Source organism: Podarcis muralis, chromosome 3, assembly GCF_964188315.1.
Source record: "Podarcis muralis chromosome 3, rPodMur119.hap1.1, whole genome shotgun sequence".
Lineage (NCBI taxonomy): Eukaryota > Metazoa > Chordata > Lepidosauria > Squamata > Lacertidae > Podarcis > Podarcis muralis.
Window position 1 is genome coordinate 85,225,644 of NC_135657.1, and position 24,336 is coordinate 85,249,979.

Genomic DNA, 24,336 nt, shown 5'->3' on the forward strand with positions numbered 1-24,336 from the left:
CATGCAGCAGGGGGATGTTACAAAGCCAGCATATTACTTTTTGTAAAATAGGTAAAAATGAAAAGTGAAAGATGCCCTCCTAAAGAGCAAATGATAAAAGATAAATGGCTTCAGAGAGATGCATGCAACAATAGCCTCCATAAAGAAAAAAATGGCAGTCATCACTTTTTAAACAACCACCTTCAACTTCTTTTTTATCCCTCCTTACAACTATCAAGAAAGGGTCCCAATACTTTACTTGAGGAAGAATGCTCAAATGGGCCCAGGGAGAGGCAAGATGAAGAACAAGCTCGTGGGGACTGCCATCTCTCCCTAACCGGTTTTGTAAATACTTAAGACAAATGCCAATATTTTTTTGCCTATGAAAATAGGTTCTTGCAAAAATCCTTCCATATTGCTATACAGTATTGAGCTCTATGTTTGTCTGTCTGTAGGCTCTGACCATAGCGAGTTGCATAAGCAGTGCATAATCTGTTCAAATCTGGCATGGAAATGAACTTGAAACCAGAGGAGGAATTCAACACGGCACTCTTCTGATTGTTCCATCAGTGCAGGCGTTTTAGCTTGTCAGATGGAACTATCACCTCTCCCTCCCACCCCGTTCTGGGAGCTCTCCTGATCCCCTCCCCGAGTCAATTTCAGGGGGCACAGGGGCATGGGATGAAACTGCATTGTGTAAGTGGAAGTCTTCATGAGTTGAATCCTGCCCTGTGTGTTTTATTTTGTGATCAACTGTGACAAGAGTGTCTGCTGCAAGTTTATCAGTTGAACAGCTGTTACACTTATCAGCCAGGCTGTATATTCATGGCAAATTAAACATTCTTCACATACTCCATATACTACAATATCATTCCATAAAGTGGTCTTTAGATCACAGCTGGGGAACTTGTGTTGCTCTAGATGTTGCTGGACGACAGCTCCCAACATTCCTGATCATTGGCTAGGACAACATCTGGAGATCTGTAAGTTAGCCACCCCTGCTTTAGATTGAAGGTACTATTAGAATGATTTGGTAAGAATAAGCTGGGCTCAGATGGATGGCTTCCCTTTGGGTCTCTGACCTGTAAAGTGAGACAAATGTGTGTTGTGTTCCAAACTACAGAAAGGAGAAGTTGCTACTTGATATATATTTTGACTGAGATTCTGAATATAACTCAACTTCTTGCAGTTATCAGGTTAATGTGTAAGTCACAAAGCAACATGGCAGGGGAAAACAAAGCTTACATTGCTGAAGAAAGTTGCTCTGGTCGACAGTGCTATTCTTCCTATGTGAAGGTCATCTTTTAGTGCACTTACATGCAGGCTTATTAAGATGCAGTTTATGAGCCACGAGATGGTGGAATAAAGGAGCTGTTAAAGTGGTACTTTAGCTGCTGCCTCACAATAGATGTGCATATTGAAAATTGGCTTTCATTAGTTAGTGGACATTGATCTGCGATCCAGAGTGCCCTAATTTTTGCTGAAACACAGTACATAGTGAAAGTTGGAAACCAAAAGCGCAGTGTACAGCTACTTATTTTCCAGTCACTATAGCTACTAAAAACCAATGTGGATCAGTAAGGCTGAAAGGAAATATCACAAGGATTGTGAATGATGTAACTATACTTACTTTGCAACCTTTGCAGATTGATATGGATGTTATGGGTTCATTAGTAATTTGATGTGGGTACTTCAGGTTAAATAATTTAATTATTCATTACATAAAAATCAAACATCACTTAGTTGAGGAAAAAACTCAAAATCATACTTGAAAACATACAAAAGTTAAAATAATAAAACAGATTAAAATTACATCAACAATGTCAGGGCTCCCTGGCTGGGTCAGGGTTGAGAAAGTTGCCAAAATGGCAGGGATCCAACATTGATTCTCCCCCTTTCCTCCCCCCCCCACAACCACACCCACCCACCCACACCAGAGCAGAAGCTCTGGTGCATCCGATGGCTCCTATGTCATCCTCCCAGGGGTCACAGGATCGCACCCTATGGGGCTGTGGTCAACAGTCATTCTACTTACACAGAGTGAACCCATTTAAATGAATGGACCTTACTTTAATTTCAGTGGGTCTGCAAACCTTTGAGCGGTATTTGTTATATAATTTTTGTTGTATGTAGTAGGATTTTTAAAATATATTTTATTAAATGTATAACAAACAAAACTAACAGAGTGTTCCAACAATTCAACAATAGAGGAAAACAATGAAGCATGGCCAGGTATGTGGTAAGAAAATCTGTCCATCTGTCATGGATGCTTTAGTTGAGATTCTTGCATTGCAGGGGGTTGGAATAGATGACCCTTGGGCTCCCGTCCAACTATACAATTTTATAATTCTATGAAATGAACGATCTTTTTTGCATGTAGTAGAATTATTACAAAATTTATTTCTCTATTGTGTTTGGTATAGAATTATTCATGTGAATAGTTTCAAAAATCGGCCTACTTTGGGTGAAACCACTAGCTGCTGCTGCATAACTTCCTTAGGTTTTGTGATTTTTACATATATGTACATATATGTTCTTACTATTTTTGTTGTGCATTTTCTCAAGTCTTCACCTTGCGAAGGTAATTTTTGAAAAAAAGTACAAAATAAATATATATGAAGCAGAAGAATTGAAGCGCATAGGATTTGTAGCACTAAGAGGTACAACATTCATCAGAAAGCGAGGACAGATAGAGCAAATGTAGTAGATACAGCCCTGGAAATAGTTTCATTCTTAAAATTCTCCCCATGTTTGCTTTATAGCATTCATTCTTTTCTCTAAATACTGCAATTGTCACCGATTAAACCAGCTGACACTGGAATGCTGTGTGAACAATTTGGCTGCTGGTGGTGCTTAACCATGGGGCATGTCTTTATGATTTTGTGTTCTGCTTTTACGTAATGTAAATTGACAAGAGGGGGGAAAAATCAAAGGAAAGGAGAATGAGGTCTCAGAAAAGCTTGTGACACGTGCATGCACACGCAGAGCGACAGATATATTATAGCCAGCAGTTAAATTGCATGGGTCTTCTCATTCAGGGAACTAAGATTTTGGGTTTTAAACAGCAAGTGTTCTTCAAATGAACCCTGTTTTTTGACACTGTGTCATGGCACTTGGTTTTCATCTCAATATTGGTATCTCTGGCTACAGATATTTGTTTTGCAAACATGAATTACATTTGTCGTGCTGCAGTGTTTCTCAAATTACGGCCGAGAATTAAAATTCTATCGGTTCATGTTCAGTTCACCAGAGGCATATAGTACCTGGGTGTGGAGGAGTTCCTCCCCCTGCCACTCTCCCTATGTGTGCAAAGGAATATTCATGCAGGCAGAATTATGGGCCATATTGGGGAATGGGAAGTCTGTACACATTCACCATATTCCCACTGATACTTTTCTCATCTGTTCAGAGCAAGTTCATTGTTCCCTAAAGAACAGTGAGGGGGAAAGCTGGGTGGGGGTATGTAAGACACACACATGCACCCTCATTCCCTCAGTGGCTTTGTGTTGGTGGCAATATAGGATGGATAAAAACAGGGCTCTATTGAGCCTATGGTAATCCTGTCTACATGTCTGGATTGTGTCCATACTTATTTGTTACAATCACTATGGGGGGAAAAGAAAGCTTAATAGAGTACAGAACTGAAGACAGAAGGTGAATACAGGGTTGTTGTTTCTTTAAGCACAAAAATGCAAAATTCAAGCAATTTCTTCTCTTCAGCATCCACGTGATAGTTTTAAAAAGCTATGCATGGCTTGTTGCGTAAGTCATTCATTAATTGGCTGCTACAAAAATAGAATCATAATTCCCGAACTATTACATAAAAGGCATTGTGGCATGGAGATATACGATTTTGTTTCCAATTGTTCCTTTCCACAAAATATAAAATGGCATAGATGCTTGATTAATTTATTGCATTCCTTGTTTTCATAGTTATTTGGGTGATGTACTCTCAGTTTCGCAGGAAATAAATCTTATTGCTACCTTTTGTGACAGGAAAAAGCTGAGGTGCTGGCCGCAGAGGGCAAGACGTAGAAATTGCCCTTATTTTATGTCTTGACTCCTCACATAACTGAAGTTTATTTGCTGTTGAATTTCTCCATGCCCTTGAAATGACAAGATGCTAACAGCAGTGGAAATGGTAGTCAAACATTTCTCTGTGATGTGTGGCAACTAGAATATGCAGTCAGTTGGCTCCATACTCCCTGCAACCCCATTTCTGTGATAATCCCTTCCCACATTTTACCTCTTGCCGCTTCTGATAAAGAACCACCACTGAGCTCGCCCACCCCCATCTGCATAGAACAGCTGATGTACTTTCAACTCATCCTGTATCTAAATAAAAGTACAGTTCTTAAGAATTAACCTTTTGAAAAAGGCTAAAGAACACACACTTCAAAACAACTTGTTGTGTGTGTCATGCAAGATAAACAGTTGCAAACAAAATCTAGTGCTGGAAATTAGGATACCACAGTGCAATCAAACTTACCATCATCCTGCATTTAAGACAGAAGGTGGTCTAAAAGCCTCAAAAATACACAGGAATCAGAATTCAGTGCAAAACATGCTGTTTAAGCTGTTTCTGTAGCAGAATAACGATAGGCATTTAGGAACCTGTTGGGTTTGGGGGATTCTGCAACAGCTAAGGTGGCCAGGTGAAAAAGATGAGCTTAATAGTTCCATATAAGGGGCAATTTCAGCAGGTGAAGCATGCATGACAATCAGCTTCTGCTCACATGCCCTCTCTACACAACTATTAAAGGTGCAGGAGCCATGCCTTCTTCAACTGGCTACCCTAGCAACACAGCATATTGGTCCTCTGGCCAATATCTGACAACCGAACAATGTGTATCTATCATATCTGGGAAATGCTCAAACTCCTGAGGCAGGCTTTCTTGAACACCTTTCAAAGGAAAGATGTGGAAGAAAAGGAAGTATAAAGCAGTTATATTTATGCAGAATTTTTCACCGCAAAAAATTGCCTTGGTGTGAACTTTTTAGAAGCCAGAGGATGAACTCTCTGCATTTCCTTCCGCTCCTGTATCTCTTTATGTCCCTTTCATTACACACAACATTAGTACATGGGCGCTAACTCTTGACCTCTAAAGTCTTCCATTGCAGGATGAAGTCTGGAAATAAATACTGCTGCAGCACAGGATTAGGAATAGCTGTTTTGTGATAACGGAACACTTAGCATACATGAGGGGACAAGCTACTGCCTTGACGATTGCACACTTGCTGCCATGGCATTTTCCATGACTATGCCATGTGAGGCATAGTATTTTTTAACAACAAACAGGAAGTGTGGACAACAGATGCAAACACCCTATGCATAAGTCTCCTTGAAGCACCTCTCCCTGAATCATGTACAAGACAAGTATTTGTAACCTTGGTCCACAGAATGGCCATGCAAAGCAGTGGTGGGGATCCTCCATCCCATGGGCCTAATTAGACCATCTGGGCCTCTCCATTTGGTCTGAAAGGCCATTTTAGCAGTGCCACATCCACTTCTCCCTCATCAACTGACATGTGAGGTGCTGGACTGGCGAAGCTGTGGTGCACTTAGTTGTGCTCCCAACTCTTCTTTTCCAGCTACTGCAAGAATTCAACACTTGTGAATTTGGCACATTTTCTGTGAAACACATAACCATGCTAAAAATAAAAATAACCCCAATAGGTTTTGTTCTGCATCAGATGGTAAGTGTTTTAATGAGTTGACAGTGGCTTGTTTCCTTCATGTCTTGGGGCCAAACAAGACATGACACAGTTGAACCAAGGTGAGATCTGATGTCCTTTTCTATGCTTCAAAGCAGCCACAGGGGCCTGCTATTTTGATCAGGGAGGTACGGCTTGAGGAGGATGGAGTCAATGCTTCCTCAAATGGAACTGCTTCCTAGAGAGTACATGCTCCTCCCCACCCAATTACACACTATCAACTTGTGCATGACCACATATACATGTGGTGCCGGGAAGTAAATAAATAAATATAATCATACCAGGAAATGGTGGGAGGAGAGCTGGAGGGTCCCCATGACTCGTGAGGAGGCCCTTCCTGGAGCCCAAAGAGGATGTGAATGGGGACAGAGGAGGCCCCCAAAAGTGCAGCAGGGCTTTGTTTAGGCTGCTCAGCCTCCCTGCCTAACAGCTGGTGCAACTGCTTTCCTATGTGTCCTCCAGCCAGCCCCAGTGCTTCAACTCTAGATATTTTGGTCTGGATTGGAGAGAAGGAGCTGGAGAGCAGGGGGAAACGGGCATTTATATGCTTTTTAGAGAGTGCTTCCCACTTACACTTAACCCCCACCTAAATGGGGGACACCTGTTTAGCATAGTTCCTTGAATTCCCACCCCCTGAGCAGAGCTAATAACAGCTGCTGGGTCCATCTGGGGATGGGGGGAAGGAGAGAAGGTTAACCTCCCCTCTTCTAGGACAGCTTCCTGATCAAATTAACAGGTCCTTAGGGCTGCACTGAGGTAAACAAAAAGTTGTCTCCAGATCATACATCATTTGGCCCCCATATCCCCCTTTCTCTCACCAGAGCAACCACTCCAAATCAACCACAACTCAACTATCTTGCAGTCAGAACCACACTAACCAAATTAAATTATACAAATTTGTCTACATTATTTGTATGATTGTGCAATCTGACTACTCCTGGGGTGGCCTTTCTTTCCAGCTCTTTTGATGTGCACCTTATTTTCCCCCTCATTTGGTGATTTCCTGTTTATAAAACTTGGTATGCTTTGCTTGGGCAGCTATTTCTTCAAGGATCCTGCATTAAGTTAAAGAGCTGTTGGCAGAGCAAAAGACAGCAATAAGATTAAGAGTTTAAATATATGGAAGTGTTAATGTGCTAAAGCTGCTGCTTGCTGAATGCTTAAGCTTCACAAGTCTCTTGCCAACAAAAAAATCTTGCCACAAATACAGTGGTGCCCCGCAAGATGAATGCCTTGCAAGACAAAAAAACTCGCTAGACGAAAGGGTTTTCCGTTTTTTGAGTCGTTCCGCAAGACGAATTTCCCTATGGGCTTGCTTCGCAAGATGAAACGTCTTGCGAGTTCTTGCGAGTTTGTTTCCTTTTTTTTAAAGCCGCTAAGCCGTTAATATCCGCTAAGCCGTTAATAGCCGCTAAGCCACTAAGCCACTAATAGCCGTGCTTCGCAAGACAAAAAAACTGCAAGGCGAAGAGACTCACGGAACGGATTAATTTCATCTTGCGAGGCACCACTGTATTGCTAGTCCTTATGATGGGAAAGGACTAATTTGATGTTTATATAGGTAAAGGGTAAAGGGACCCCTGACCATTAGGTCCAGTCGTGACCGACTGGAGTTGCAGCGCTCATCTCACTTTATTGGCCGAAGGAGCCAGCGTACAGCTTCCGGGTCAGCATGACTAAGCCGCTTCTGGCGAACCAGAGCAGTGCACGGAAACGCCATTTATCTTCCCGCCGGAGCGGTACCTATTTATCTACTTGCACTTTGATGTGCTTTCAAACTGCTAGTTTGGCAGGAGCAGGAACCGAGCAATGGGAGCTCACCCCATCACGGGGATTCGAACCGCCAACCTTCTGATTGGCAAGTCCTAGGCTCTGTGGTTTAACCCACAGCGCCACCCGCGTCCCTTGATGTTTATATACATGAAGGTTAAATTGATGTTGAGCCTGTCTCCCATGAATGGTTGGTTATGATTAATGCAGGGAAAGCAAAAGAGAGGCCTTTATAAGATGCATGGTCTTTCCAGCCAATGTAGTTTATCTGCATGACAGACTGATTGAAGCAAGAACTACTTTAGGCCTGAAAACACAATTGGTTTGTGTGGGGTTTTTTGTTTGTTTTTGCTACAGGAAACAAAGGGTGGATTTAAATGTAGCACTGAGGAGATTGTTCCATTTTTGCTTGCCAGATGGAAAGATCTCCCTTCCCTGCCCCCACTATTATGGGGCTTTTCCCAACCATCCAGAACTGATTTTGGGGTGGAAATGCTAGCAGGCATCCTTGAATGGGCTTCCTCTAGCAGAATGGGCATCATCTGCATTATAAATTGAGAGTAGCAGCATACTATTTTAAGCAGCTATGGCTTCTTCAAAAGAATCCTGGGAACTGTAGTTAAGGGTGTTAGAAGTTGTTAGGAGACCTCTATTCCCCTCACAGAGCCACAATTCTCTGGGAAAGGGGGATGACTGTTAAACCACTCAGAATTATAGCTCTTTGAGAGATCTTCTAACAACTCTCAGCACCCTTAACAAGCCACAGTTCCCAGGATTCTTTGGAAAAAGCCATACCTGTTTAAAATAGTATGACACTGCTAGTAAATGTATAATGCAGATGAGGCCTAAGGCAGTTACTCTCCTGGAATTAGATAAACTATGGTGCACTCTAGAGCATACAAGGAAGACCTCATGTGATTGTCCCCTTTTCAATAAAAATTAAATGGCTTTTATTTCTTCCCTTTTCTCATATAAAAGAATTGGGGGTGCATCCTTTGATTGCAGTCTGGTTTTGCTAAAAATATACGTGCAGTCAGGGGACAATTGTAGTAGTTATGGCAAATATGTGTGGCACCAGTAGAGAATAAAACTGTATTGAACAGAGGAGACTTTACCCTTTACATGTATCTGTAAGTGACTCATAAAAACACAGAAGAGGTCAGAAGAAGCAGTTGGTGAGGAATGTCTTAGTACATAAGAACACAGGAAGCTTCTGTATAACATGGTAGACCACTGGTTTATCTAGGTCAATATTGATGAAACCAACTGGCAGTAACTCTCCAAGGAGCCTTTATGTAGCCTTTCAGAACCCTACCTGGTGAAATCAGGGATTGACCCTGAGACCTTTTGCAAACAAAGAATGGGTTCAAACAACAGCCCTCCCCAGAGGGAGGGGGTACAGGGTTACAGATGCTTCTTAAGAGGAGAATTTAGCCAACTGCAAGTTTACAAGTTGGTCCTTGGTTAAGCACAATATAGGGAGTGGAGAGGAGATGATTTTGGAACAAAGGCCAGTAGTAAAAATAACGAGTCTTTGCAGAGAGTGGATGACCATCATTCCAAATTCAAATCCATTTAAAATAAATAATAATAATAATAACTTTAGGCTGACTCCTTTTTAATAAACTGTCTGGGGAAGGAATAAATTGTGAAAGAGGAAGCCTTTCATTCCCGGTTTCAGAACACTCATTTCGCTGAGGAAGAGAGAGACTGGATGATATGCGGCCCTTGTAATATAATTTGGAAAAAATTGAAATCAGCTCTAATGAGCTGCAGCTGAAGCAAATCATTATTCACCTCAGAGTTCTTTTGATCAAATTACATTTCATCTCGGCATTTGCAAGAATGTGAGGGAAGAGTGAAAGCAAAATTATGGCATGAACTTGAAGGAGCACAGAAGTCTCATATATATATATATATATATATATATATATATATATATATATATATGAATGAGAGAGTTACCTTCATGGCTCCCAATATGTCAGGCTGAGATATAGCTTTGACCAAGAAGATAAGTGTTGTATGCCCTTCCAGACTATCTAGAGTTCACAGATATGTTCATTTTCTTTCTAATTGTGTATCACTTTAGGTCAAAATTGGCCAGTTTGGATGCGACATTCCTGGCGTCCTAAGCCATAGTTGATTAAGGCAGGAATGAGCCTCAGGTCCCTGTGTTCCCTTCACCCATATTGCCTTGCTCATTTCCCTCAAGTTATTCTTTATGGTGCTATGAACCTGGCCTCTTTGAACCATGGTTTCCCATTACATCTAACTGCAGGATGGGGAACTATAATTTAATGATGGCTTTACTAAGCAGGTTCTTAAAGCAGGATCAAACCAAGATCTAAGGTCCACCATAGTGGGAAACCATGGTTTAAAGAAAGCAGAACAACCATGTTGAAGGTGGCATGTTAGGGGAGGAATGAAGGAGGAACACGTGGAATTGGCCTTGTTCCCAGAAGCTGGGAACGTTGCATCCCAAAAGGCCTAATATCTGTCTATGTTTATTGCCTTGGAAGACAAATCCCACAGTTTTGCATTTGAAAGCTGCAGTAGGATGAAAATGAAAACAAACACTGTAAGATGTATCATCATTATTACTACTAATAATAATTACAACCCTCCTCCTCCTCCTCCTGTAATCCTTCCTAAATGGAAATAGATAAATGCCTAATACCCAGAGAATTCAAAATGGGATTTAATTCTCCATTCATCTCCTGCAGGTTAGTCAGCCACTGAACTGACACAGGGCTGGTGAATATGCTCCTCATTTCCTTCTAAGAAACAGCATATCTGATTAAGGCTGAAACTCAAAACACACATAATTTCTTGACAGAGAATGAGGTAGTGACGAGCAATATATTAAAGAGGCTATAAACATCTGAAGAACATGGGATGGTGGCACATTGTAGCTACTAGGCCCTCTAGCTTTCAGTTTCCATAGCCATGTATCTTTTCTGTAGGAGTTTCCACATCGTGGTCCAAATTCCACTATCATTCTGTAGCATGCCATTACAGCCCTTGCCTGAGCACCAAGGGAACTGAATGAAGAGAAACACAAAATTGTCATCTGCTAACGCTCTCACAAGAAACAGCAAAGTGTCTACATTTTGTAGTCAAAAACGTAGAAGTAAAATTAAGTAAAATCACTACAGTGTACAGTGTCAGTTCCAAGTTTCAGGGGGGTCTCTGAGCAAGCTGTTCTCAGTCAAGCCCCTTCCTCTGGACCACTACTGATTCGCTTGCCCCCTTCCTCTGAGCCCAGTCTGCATGGATGCTCAAAAGGGTGAAACAAAGAAAGACTGCTGTTTTCTCCCTCACCTCCCGCCACCCGTTGCTGTTTATTTGCTCACTCATCAAGAAAGAGCAGCATCAGGGCCAGAGAGCTCCAGAAATTGGCAGCTGCCCTCCTGTTGGTGAATGGGCTTTGGCAGTTGCCCAGTGATGCCAGTCCCTGCCACTGCCCCTGGTTGTGTGCATGCATTGGAGGCGAAGAAAAGGACCAACACATATCAGGATGGGCACCTTTCTGTTAATGAAACAGTACAAATATGAAGGGTAAAAAGAAATATGCCAAGAAAATATATTTCAGGGATATTTAAAGGGCACGTTTACTCACCATAGATTTTTTTTTTTGCACCAACAAGCACTAATGCCACCTTTGCAAGGAACAAGTCCAAATAGTCATTTATAAATCAGGGGAAATTAATTTGCATGCTATTTTTATAAGGCTTTTAATTAACTTTTGGAAAGCACCCAGCACTTCAACATGTGAAGCTAGCTACTGCTTTAGGTAGGGGGCTGTGTGTGTGTGTGTGTGTGTGTGTGTGTGTGTGTATCTCCTATGGTAATTTTGTGCTATCGTAGTTGTGTCCAGCCGAAGAGCAACATTTGAACAAAGAAAGATCCATCAGTGTCACTGATTTATGAGCATGGCATTAAAGTGCTGAATGAGTTATAAAATGTTGCACTGTAGCTCCAGTAAATCTAATTTATTCACTGTCACGTTTCCCAATAAACCTAAATATGTTCTTTGCCTTCCAGTCCCTATAAACATTTTATAAAGGGAGTAATGAAAAACCCAGAAACTCTGCAATGTTCTAACAGTTACAGGAACTCTGACGGTGGTTAAAAAAAGAGAGAGAGAAAAAGAAAGGTGGGAGGAAAATAAATTAAGTCTATTTGATTTTTATCTTTTTTCCCCATCTCCTTAGTAGCATTTCTGTCCTTTAAAACAGCAGATCTGACAGGAGAGCAAACAGTTAATCCCATTAATGCCGATGTTTTTGTTTTTAGCAAGGAATAAATAGAGCAAGTACTAAAGCTGGCTTTGCACCTACTGAATGCTGCAAGTGTCTGTACTCATTTGATATGCATCTAGCAAAGCTAGGTTGTTCCCAGAAGGCCACTCCATGAAGACTGAGAGAGCAGCGTCTGCTAGTGGTGCCTGTGAGTCACAAAGAATAGAGAGAGGAAAGGCATTTATGGAACAGAAACAACAGTCAGAGCCAAAGAAGCCCAGTCAGAATAATTCCATATTCTTTTCAGGCACACACACACAAATACAATTTCATGCAAGGAAGAATTAGCACCCATTCGTGTGTTTTTCTGCAATGCTTGACCTTTAAAGCATTCTTTAATTTGAAAAGAGGGTGCCATAATTTCCAGCAAGCTGGCTCTACTATATGCTGTATCAATTACTGTCATTACTGTTTAATACATGGCTGCTAAGCGTGTAATATAGCAACTTAACACATTTCATCTAGATGGTTAGTTAGGGTTTGGGGAAAACAATGAAAAGTCAGTCGCAGAAACATTATGTTTTTTATTTCAAAAACGTGGGTTGAATCCAATGTTGCTCTTATTCAAAGCAGACCTATTGAAATTAATGGACATAATTAAGTTCATTAATTGCAGTAGATCTACTCTGTTTATAATGCACTTGGCTACAACCCCCTCTTATTTCGTAATACTCATATACGTAGTTATAACCCCTTTTATTTTATAATACTCATGCATGCTGGATTTAAAAACAAAACAAAATAAAAGTACCTGTAGCATTAAGAGGACACCGATTGAATGCGAGGTCCCCTGCTGGGGTCCTTTTCCAGACCATCGATATCAAATAATCTTCAGGGCATATTTCATAAGGTGCTGTAATTTTAAAAATGTGGAACGTGAATAGAGTGTTTGACAAACATACATGCCCGAATGTGTCCTTCAATTATGATAACGTCTCTTACTTTCTTGGATAGAAGGGAGGTATGTGTGTGTGTGTGTGTGTGTGTGTGTGTGTGTGTGTGTGTGTGTAGAAGCCTGTGACGTGTGTGTGGCTGGAATGTAGCATTGATCCGCCCACTTGTGTCTTTGTCTCCACCTACACAACTGGTATGCAGTCCCTGGAAAGTTCTTTGTGGGGGAATGTGGTGTTTGAGATGAAAAAAAGTTCCCCATTCCTGGCACATGCTTTGGAGCCAGTTGATGCAACAGACTAATGTGGCTATCCCTCCTGAGGTTTTTATCCAATGCTCTGTGAGGGAGTGAGAGGGACCTCTCAAAGAGAAGGCCACCATCCAAACATACCATCATCAACCATCACTTCAGGGTGTCTTGGGGAAGCAGGGCAATTAAACTGGTTTAATACTAAATTAAGACTGCAGTGTAAACAACTCTTGTATCTGCATCTCTCACCTCCCCTTCCCCCTCCACCAACAATAGCAGAACACCTGGGCCCAACCCAATATTTTGAACATTCAATCACCACATCCATTATTGTGTATGTGTCTCATGAATGGTTGTGTAGTCCTACTTCTGCAACAGGTTCATTGGGCAACTATTTTGCTGTTCATATATTTATATGAGAAAGTAATTTGGCTTCTCAATAAAAGGTAAAGGGACCCCTGACCATTAGGTCCAGTAGTGGCCGACTCTGGGGTTGTGGCGCTCATCTCACTTTATTGGCCGAGGGAGCCAGCGTACAGCTTCTGGGTCATGTGGCCAGCATGACTAAGCCGCTTCTGGCGAACCAGAGCAGCACACGGTACCTATTTATCTACTTGCACTTTTTGATGTGCTTTCGAAACCTGCTTATTGAGTATTCATCCTGATGTGCTTGCAAGGTGGTTCTAAGGTAATAAGCATTCATCCTCATTTGCTCCTGATTTGCTTACACAGAGGTTATATTTCTTCCTATCAATCGTTGTAACGCGGGTTTTTTGTGTTTTTCCCTGTCACTTTCCTAACCACAAAAGTCTGAGTTTTTTTTGAAGTTGAATTTATTTTTTATTCCACTGCAGCACTTGAATCTGCTTTAAATCTGCAAGTCTACATTTCCAGTATGTGACTGAATCCCTCCCACAAAACAGTAACAGCCTGGAGGCGACCCCTGTCTACTTGAAACAATTTGATTCTTACCATGAGGTTACAAACAAAACACATTTCATGGAAATGAGCAAGACCCCCGGTGGCAACAAGTTAGTGCCTTGACAAACATATCCTTGCAGCTGTTTCAGCAATGCCAGTATGAAGTGCATAAAATAGGTTGCTAAATATGCTTCAGCATCAGCTCTCTCAAATCCTTAAGAAAGCTGACAGTGCCAGAAGAGCAAGAATATGTCTTAATGGCAAATGTTTAAGAAAAGGAGTTGTATTCATTTTATCCTAAGTGCTGTAGAAAAAATAATTCTAAAGTGTTCTGTTCTTTTCCCCACAGGAGGGTTTCGTACTGGTGTCTTCTCTTACAGTAGCACTAGGGTATGGGCATAACTTGTGATGAGATATGTTTATTAAATCTAATGGGTGGTATTCAACTAAGTTCTACTCAAACCAGACCCACTGAAATGAACGGTAATGTTTAGTTCATTAATTCCCGTTTGTCTCCTCTGAGTAAAACTTAGTTGAATACCACTCCATGGGTCTTTGGGGTGGACACTCCTGCACATTCTGGAACTAATATTTGTATCACTTTTATCCATGCTGCTTTTGAAAAGAAACCCATATTATTAACATACCTAACACTAACAGGCAGGCAAGGGGCTGAGGGGCCCTCCTGAAATTTTCAAGGAGGGGGCCAGGCACCCTGAATATTCTGCAGCCTGCAATGGAACTCCTTGTGGCTGCATTGGGCCCACCGGGCCTTTCAAGACCTCTCCACAGTCATGGCAGGCCTCACAGTCTTCTCCTGCCACATGACATCACATGACATCACACGAACCCCCAAAGTTGGATGGAATCCAGCACATTTGGTAACAGGAACGAATATGTGTTAAGGGATCTGTGTGCATATTTGGATTTTAAAAACCACAAAGCCACACATAACTAAGAAGTGCAAAATTACTCATTACTAGAAATACAGAAAGCGGGTTTATACCAGGGTCAGGCTATCTGCCCATCTAACTTAATGTTGTCTCCCCTCTAACTGGCAGCAGCTCTCTGGAGTCTCAGGCAGAGGTCATTACCATCTTTTTAGCTGGCAATAACATGGTTTGAATGTGGGGTGTTCTGCTTGCAAAACACAGCTTTATGACTGAGCCTCTCCCTTAATTGGAACAGCACATTACTGCATCTACAATCTCACAGCCAGCCTAATGCCTCATCTGAAAGAAGAGGGAAAATGTCCCAAATGATATGTCTCTGTATTATAGATGACTCTGTAGGAAAGACAGCACTCCATTTCAATATTTTGCTTTCTTCACCTAGTTTGGTATAGTCATAATCAGAAACACGGCCAAGCATATCCTGCAGACTGCACCAGGTGGCTGCAACGTTCTCTGGAATACACCCTGCGATTAAGGCAGACTCTGGAACTGCATATGAGCAACGAAGTTTCCGCATGGACACCAGGACTACTGGCATAGCTGTATGCATATATTGGATATATTCTGCTGGATTTTTACCCAAGTTTGCAGAGAGACATTAGGCAGCCAAATGAATAGACAAGCACCCTCAGTTATTTCATAGGAATCATGATACGAAGTATATTTTGATTCCCGCATTGCTGCATAAGCATAAAATATACAAGGAAAGAGAAGAAATGGGCTCAGAGAGATGTACATCAAGCTTATTTCTGCTTGTGAAAGCTTCATTTGCTCTTTTTGCTTGCTATCATTTGTGCATATTCAACTGCAGTTTTGGGAAACCAAAGCGACAGACATGTATTGGAGTGATGCCTCTGCTCATGCCTATTTGGGTCCAAGATTAAAAGGGGGTAGCTGAGCAACTCTTAACTAGGCTTCCTGATCAATGTGCATCCTATGCCCCCCCACCCCTGCCTGCTGCTGTTGCAATACAGTGGTACCTCAGGTTAAGTACTTAATTCGTTCCGGAGGTCCGTTCTTAACCTGAAACTGTTCTTAACCTGAAGCACCACTTTAGCTAATGAGGCCTCCTGCTGCCGCCGCACCGCTGGAGCACGATTTCTGTTCTCATCCTGAAGCAAAGTTCTTAACCCGAGGTAATATTTCTGGGTTAGCGGAGTCTGTAACCTGAAGCGTATGTAACCTGAAGCATGTAACCTGAGGTACCACTGTATTGTAGAAAGTCAAGGAGTGACTGAGGGCTGTAATGAGGGCAAGTATGGGGAGGAGCGGTGGAGAAAGAGGCAGTCTTGATAGTGGCTATGCAAGATCCTGATTGAGGCCACTTCCATGCATTCAAAGCCCTCCTATTCCACTTTTACTGCCATAGCTTTCCCCACAGAATCTGCAGAACCGTAGCTTGTCATTCATTCTGTGTCACATATCACTGCAGTGTTTCCATCTCCGCCACTGAATCTTCTTAATTCAAAAAGAAATCATAGTTGTACTTCAACAAAAGTGTTGGTGGACCCTCTTCTTTAGGTTAGCTCCAAACCTGCTGAGCCATTGCATACATTAATTATCTAGTCACAAACATTTCTATATTATGGGTAGTTCTTCCCGCCCCCCAGATTTGAGAAGCAGTTCTGCAAACTCTGTTCCTTACTTGACATATTTGTTTTGCTTCAAAATTAAACGAAGTGTGAATAATGCCTTTTAAAATACCGTAAAAGCAAATAGAAGCTTTCAACCTCCAGAAAACATCACTGAAATTAAAAGATCCTGGGTTGGATCATGCCTGCTTTGTAGACTGTATCACAGAGTTCCATTGCTGTTACTACTTCTTGTTTGTGTTGGCTGCATTGCTGTCTTCCTACCCTTGGCAGGTGGAGGGAGAACAATATTTCACCCTTAGGGAGTTTAGACCAAAAAAGGGACACGGGTGGCTCTGTGGTCTAATCCACTGAGCCTCTTGGGTTTGCCGATCGGAAGGTTGGCGGTTCGAATCCCCGCAACGGGTTGAGCTCCCGTTGCTCTGTCCCAGCTCCTGCCAACCTAGCAGTTCAAAATCATGCCAGTGCAAGTAGATAAATAGGTACTGCTGTGGTGGGAAGGTAAATGGCGTTTCCGTGTGCTCTGGTTTCCGTCACGATGTTCCATTGTACCAAAAGCGGTTTAGTCATGCTGGCCACATGATCCGGAAAGCTGTCTGTGGACAAACACCAGCTCCCTCGGCCTAAAAGCTGATGAGCTGATGAGAGATGAGTGCCACAACCCCATAGTCGCCTTTGACTAGACTTAACCATCCAGGGGTCCTTTACCTTTTTTTTTAAAGAACCAAAAACCTCTTGAGTGTGCTTGTGGCTGCTTTAATGAATGGTGTCACATGGTTCCCTTGTTTGTGCCTTTGACTGCAGCCCAGTTCTCTGCAATTTCTTATATGTTGGGAGCCACGTGAGTAATAGACATGTCTCTGAATTGGCTGTGTCTGTCTGTGAGGTGTTTGGGGATCATGGCCAGCTCAGTCCCGGAGTGATGGACTGCGGCAGTGAGATGCTGCACGTGTGTCTTTTTATCCCTTCTTTGGGTGCTCTGGTGTTGTGTTTCCCCCCTTTCTTCCTGGGCTGAGTACACTCTGGCAATGGCTATAGCAACAGTGTATTTCTGGTACTGGTATAATGTGAGTTGTACAGGATTGCATCCAGGTGAAACTCTTCAACTATAACTTTTATGTAGCTATATGTCAATAATAACTGTGTCTGCATCAAGTCTTAAATTATTTATTCAGTCATATTCCACTTTTCCACCATTAGGTGCTCAAGGTGTTGATGCTAATAACATGCGCAATTCCTATAAGCATCCTAATTGGTGGCCTTGATTGAATCAAGACCATAGACTTAATTGGTGAACATCATCTACTATTTACAGTACATGTACCGTATTTTTCGCTCTATAAGACGCACTTTCCCCCTCCTAAAAAGTAAGGGGAAGTGTGCGTGCGTCTTATGGAGCGAATGCAGGCTGCGCAGCTTTCGCTGAAGCCAGGAGAACAATGCACCGATCCCTCTTGCTCTCCTGGCTTCAGGGATAGCCGCCCGAAGCCTCCTGGAAGGGGCTCCGTTGCTCCTCCCGCTTTGCTGGAGAGGCGCTGAGCAGAGAGGGAGATAATATTATTTTTCTTGTTCTCCTCCTCTAAAACAAGGTGCATCTTATGGTTGGGTGCGTCTTATAGAGCGAAAAATACGGAAACTTGTAGCAATCTTTGGAAATTGTATATGTTTGAAATATTTACTAGCGGTGAGAAATATTTTCCATGCTGTTCATCTGAAGGTCTTCTTACTGAAACAATTCACATTTGCCCTATGCTTTATTGAAGTGTGTGTGTGTGTGTTCTCATAGCCACTGCAGTTCAAAAAATGTGCAGCATCTTAAAGTGATACACTTCCAATTGCCTATAATAGATGGTTGCACATGCCCTGTTCCATTATGCACTGTCTCCTTAAGCACCCATATACACTCACCAAAAAGGAGTAGAGAAACAAAGCTCTGTTGAGCCCAACAACAATCCCTCCCAACACAGGTTAAATTCTCATCTATTGGGAAGGTTCAATGAAACCAACCTGCTTGATGAATTTCAGAATAGGGAACAACAATTTGTTAAGTATTAAAACTTTAGGTCAAGCTACCCAGCTACCCGGGAATTATAATAAACCTTGTTTGTTGCACAAACTTGTTTGTTAATTTGCTGCTATATTTGTGGTTTTATAGTTCATGTTTTACTAGCTGGTTTATTTTATATGTATATGATACACACAATGAGAAGGAAGGGGGTATTCAGAAAGTATAATTTGGATGGTGCATATCAGTTAGATCAGTGTTTCCCAACCTTTTTTGGGCAAAGGCACACTTGTTTGATGAAAAAAAACTTGAGGCACACCACCATTACATCCCCGTGACGTCAGCGCGCAGCGTCACGCCGGGAGGGAAGGGCGCCGGGGCGCTGCTGCTGCTGCCGCCGCCGCTCCCGGCAGGCATGGGCCCAGCTGAGGCGGCGGCGGCTGTTGTGGTGGTGGCGGCGATAGCGGGCGGAGGAGGGGGCGGCGGCGGGGCCGAGGTGGCCGGCGGCGGCGGGGGAGGCGGCGGCGGGTGGAGCAGGAGGGCGGCCGAGGCCGGTGAGGGAGTAGGGTTGCCCGGGGCTTGAGGAGCCGTCGCCGGGAGTTGCTGCTGCTGTTGTTGCTGCTGCTGCCCGGACATGCCGGCCTCCTCCTCGTCCGCTGTCTCGCGCTCCTCCCTTTTGCGCGCGCTGCCCCGCCGCCGCCCCATTGGCCGGGTCCTGTCAGCTGATCCTGTGTTATTTCCTGTGTGTGTGTGTGAGGGGAGAATGGAGAGAGAAACCTCGGCACCACCACCGCGGAGCCGCCCCCGGCTCGACGCGGACCCTCGCCGCCGCCGCCCCGCCTCTCGCCGCCTCCCTCCCACGGCACACCAGGCAACGTCTCGCGGCACACTAGTGTGCCGCGGAACACCGGTTGGGAAACACTGAGTTAGATGAACAGCTTCTTAATTTGTTGTTTGCAGAAAACCAGGGATAGAAAGAGTAATATTCACCAATTAATTTTGCCCAGTTATTATTTCAGACGATTTAACTAAAATTTGCCTTCTCCAAGAAGAAGAAAAATCCATAATTATATCTGAACACAAATTAGCCAAAGTTAAGTATGTTTAAGTGTTTTTAAGTGATTTCACTGGATGATTTAAAGACATACTTAAATTCCCATTGAAATAAATGAGACTTAAAAGTGCTTTGACTGGATAGTAGTCCTGCATGTTTTTATTATTATTTTAAGGCGTCTCTCTTGCATAGCTTTCATTCTATATATAACAGGCAAAGGACCGCTGCTTAATGACAGAACATGTACTTTACATGCTGAAGCTTCCAGCTTCAGTTCTGAGAATCTCCAGGTAGCAGGTGATCAGAAAAACCTTTCTTCTTGAGGACTTAAGAGAGCCACTCGCAGTCAGAGTAGACACGATTGACTAGATGGTCCTGATATTAGGCAGCTTCCTAGGTTTTTCCCTATGGATGCCATGAATCTGACTGGCATTCCCATGGAAATGTGTACCATCTCAGATGAATTTTATGAAAAACAGTTGTACATTTAATCACTTTTCAGACTTACAGATGGGAAGGCTGCTAATCATATTTAAAGTGACTGTCAGCTATCACCATTTAATTTCCGAGTTTTCAAACACCCACCAAAAATTCACTTGGGATTGTCAAATATGACTTCTAACAATGTTCATCATGCTTTCAGGAATTAAGCTGTAATGTAGCAGTTCTGGCATGGTTTTGTCTCTCAAACCCAATAGGAGAACACTCCCTTACACCACCTCTGCTCAAAATTATTCTAACTTAATTTGGCTGTGTATCTCATTGCCTTTGGATCATTAGGATGGCCTTCTGTGTCAAAGTCAAAATTGAATTCATGAGTGAGTGTGGGGTGACAAAATTTGTACACTGACCAAACATATAACTCCCAACATTTCTCCCCCAAAAAAGTACCACAGGAATGTTTCTGATGGGTTTTGGGTAACTGTTGTCTTATTCTTAAATGTAAACGCTACACGTGATCGTGTTCAACTAGGACCTCAAACTGCAATACTCTATAAACTTCTTACCTGGGCACCGCTGCTCACTACACCGTCTAACTTCTTCTCCACTTCCTTCACATTGCTGCCCCGTAACAGCTGCTCCTTGGCATATTCGTATCCTCTTCTCCCAGCCACCATCACACGACTTAGAACACCCACTCCAGTGACCCCAGTGATTCCACTGACCATTAGCTACTTGGAAGAAGGCAATAGTCATGATACGAACAAGTGGCATGATCACAAATATTAAGGTACATAAACCAAGCCCAAAAATATCATTCAACACTTCCCCTATCCCACCCTCAAGCACAATATCACTGTTGGTTTAGCCATTCCCTTAGACCAGCCCGCCTGTTTAAAATTAGCTAATGGTCATTTTAAAATTGTATTTACCTATTTAGAAAAAATAATAATTTAAAAAGCTCTAAATGGTGTACACATAAAATAATATAAAGTAATGATTAGTAATACACAGATAAAATCAGGAAAGTTTTTTTTAAAAAACCTAAATTATTTGTCTGGATCGGCTTGATGAAATAAAAAAGAAAATGTTTTTAGCATGTGTCTCAAACACTACAGTTGTACCTTGGATCGTGAACGCCTTGGTACTCAGACGTTTTGTCTCCCGAACGCCACAAACCCAGAAGTGAGTGTTCTGGTTTGTGAACGTTCTTTGGAACCCGAACGTCCGAAGGGGCTTCCGATTGGCAGCAGAAGTTTCCTGCAGCCAATCAGAAGCCACGCTTTGGTTTCCGAACATTTTGGAAGTCGAATGGACTTCTGGAATAGATTCTTTCGAGGTACCACTGTATAGTGAAGGTGCCTGCCTAATGTTAACAGGCAGAGAGTTTCAAAGCATAGATGCTGCAACCCAGCTTAGGTTCAAACCACCTGAAGGTCGCTTGTCTGCACCCAAGCAAAAGTGCACACCTTCTTTATACAGAAAACAACATATGTCACGCTGCCCAGTACTTTCCATCGCCCCCTTTGCCCAGTTAAGGGCACAGTTGGCACATACCCAAACATTACTGAGTTTCCTTTCTGGGCTCTGAACACAGCATCCCCAAGAGAAAGGTAGCATTAAAGCAAGTCAATTAGCTTAAATCTCCACAGCAAGGAGATGGCTGCAGTAGGCTGCAACACACTTACCCGGGGGTAAGTTTTCCTGAGCTGAATAGGGCTTACTTCTGAATAATCATGTGCAGATTAGCACTGTCAATGTGGATTGAGAATGCCAACCATGTTTTCATAGATTCCACAAAAGCACAATATTTTATACAGCTATCCCACGTTGTGTTTATTTAAACTGGTATCCTAACATTTCTTTGTCCTGGTTTCTTTGTGTTAATGAATGTGCTTTTTGTGTTCATATCTATTATGTTTTTCTCAGTATGATTTTCATTAATACCTCGGCACTGTGTTATCTCACTACAAATATTCATTTCGAAGGGCCTAAGAAAGAATCCCTGTAATCTGTTTATAATAGCTGAAATTTGCAGCTTTTGCTCATCCTGCAGAGTATTTTAATCTTTAAGGTGTATTTCAAGAATATTTTCCCCCCTATTTGAAAATTGTTTCCAAACAAATTAAACATGTAAGAAATCCAGAATCTATAGAGGAATCATGGTTTCCTTATAAAGAGCCATCTTTGGCATCTGATCCAACGGTCAAAAGGAATGTATACTTTCACCTTCAGTAACACACTTGGAGGCAGCTACTCATTTGTTTCTCATTTCCCCCCAATTATTTTTCTTGATTTTCCAAATAATTACAAATCATTGTCAAATTAATTCAATTTTTAATACAATTTTCCAAAACTGGCTTCCCACTCTCCTTTTAAGATATGTCCAAGCTGAATGAACTCCAGTTGCTGCTTCTATTCTAAATTAATTCTCAATTAATCTCTAGTTAACACTCCACCCCCCCATTCCAGTATTTACCAGTATTATTATTCCTTATTACATCCCTGCAGACAGCAGAAAATCAAGTTAACCTTAATTTATATCATGGCTAAGGCGCGGGAGCTGGATGCGGCCCAATCGCCTTCTAAATCTGGCCTGTGGACGGTCTGGGAATCAGCATGTTTTTAGATGAGTAGAATGTGTCCTGTTATTTAAAATGCATCTCTGGGTTATTTGTGGGGACTGACTGGTGTTTTTACATGAGTAGAATGTGTGCTTTTATTTAAAATGCATCTCTGGGTTATTTGTGGGACATAGGAATTCATTCATCCCCCCCCAAAAAAAAAATATAGTCTGGCCCCCACAAGGTCTGAGGGACAGCGGACCGGCCTCCTGCGGAAAAAGTTTGCTGACCCCTGTTATATATGTATCCAGTAACAGCAAGTGGGGTTATTACTCTATCTTCACTTTAAACATTTCCTTGATTTTTAATGAGTTCTGTTTTTCATTTATTTCTTTTATATATAATGGGTTTTTTTATTTAAAAAAAAGCAGTTTGCAGGGTCACCAAAAGGCCATCATGAAAACTAAAACAAAAAACACCCTAGCACTAAAAAGTCTGGGCCAATTAAATGGTCTTCACTTGGCACCAAAGAGATAACAAAGTTGGCACCAGGCAAGCTTCCTCAGAAGGCTTGTTCCAAAGAGAGGAAGCCACCACCAAAAAGGCCCTGTCTCACATGTTATGACTGTGGTGTAGCAGGAATGTGTCACGCTGCCATGGAGTGAAGGTCTGAAATGTCGAGTGTGCTTAGAATACTGTAGTGGGGAGAGCAGGGGTGAAATTGCCACCCAGCCATGAAGCTCACTGAGTGAGCCTGGGCCTTGCCACTATCTCTTAGTCTATCTCACTTTGTGGGGTTGATCTTGTGCATCATCCTAACTCTTAGAAGGGGAAAATATTTATTTAAGGAAAATTAACATTTTTAAACAAACTGAAATATTTCATAATAACCTTCATTTCTCTCTCTCCTAGAGAGGACCTTATGTACCTGTACATTCAGGATTGTAACACTCCCTGCTTTCAGCCCATGGGCCTCTGCACTCTGAACCTCCATGAGCAGCTGCCGTGCATTGCCGACTCCTCTGCTGTGTGCCATTGGAACAGGTCACCGAGCACTGACTCCAAGCGCTCCACTCTTGCCATTGTCCATCAACTATTGCAATACACACAAAACAGAGATAAAATCCAGATTACCTTTACCAGCAAAGCTACCATGACAGTTTCTTGTTTGTTTAGTGCAGGTTATTAATCTTATGGATTACAAAATCCTGCTTTATCCTGGAAAATGTAATTCAAGTAAATAATTAGTACACAGAAATGAGGAGTACATAGTCTTCGGCCGGGGGGGGGGGCGGTATTGATGTGCCCATGGAGAGGGCTGCTAAATTGAACCCCTCCTCTGTTCAACCTATACCAGTGGCGTAGGGTGGGGGGTGCAGGGGGGGCCAGCCGCACCGGGGCGCAAATCCACGGGTTAGGGGGCGCAAATTACTTGCCTTGCCCCGGGTGCTGACAACCCACGCTACGCCACTGACCTATACATAGCTTTCAGCACACCAACCATTATGCAAAAGGCTGTGCAGGGGTTACCTGATAGCCTAGGTGCTGGGAAGAAGAGGGAGATGAATATTCTGACCTTCTCTTCTATATAATGGGTGCACTTGAGGTGGCGTGTGCACGTGTGTCAAGAGAGGAGTAAATGTGGTCACTGAGTTCTATTTTGACCTCAAGTGTAGCAGAACCAACATCAGACTAGGCCACACACAGTACCTCCACTATTCACTGCTTGCCTTGGATACTACTCTCTGATTCCCCTAAGGATGAAAGTGTCCCCCCCCCCTTGATTTAGTCACCCTCACTGGTGATGACCAGCTCCTCCCTACCATTCCACCTCACCAGTCATATCTTCCACACTAGCTGGAGCCTTAAAAAGCAAATCTGATTCTCTAGGCACAGC

At 42.6% G+C, this 24,336-nt stretch overlaps 1 protein-coding gene across 5 annotated transcripts in view; it reads right to left on the minus strand.

The window, feature by feature from the left end:
* The window catches only part of ADGRB3 (adhesion G protein-coupled receptor B3), a 445,105-nt gene that overhangs the window by 248,551 nt on the left and 172,218 nt on the right, over window positions 1-24,336 (minus strand). For all 5 annotated transcript variants that reach the window (XM_028722675.2, XM_028722676.2, XM_028722674.2 and 2 more), the window contains 4 exons: window positions 23,368-23,532; window positions 20,442-20,606; window positions 12,520-12,621; window positions 11,808-11,914 (listed from right to left, as the gene is read on the minus strand). In XM_028722675.2, coding sequence (XP_028578508.1) covers window positions 11,808-11,914; window positions 12,520-12,621; window positions 20,442-20,606; window positions 23,368-23,532 — 539 coding nt within the window. The remainder of the gene's footprint in view (window positions 1-11,807; window positions 11,915-12,519; window positions 12,622-20,441; window positions 20,607-23,367; window positions 23,533-24,336) is intronic.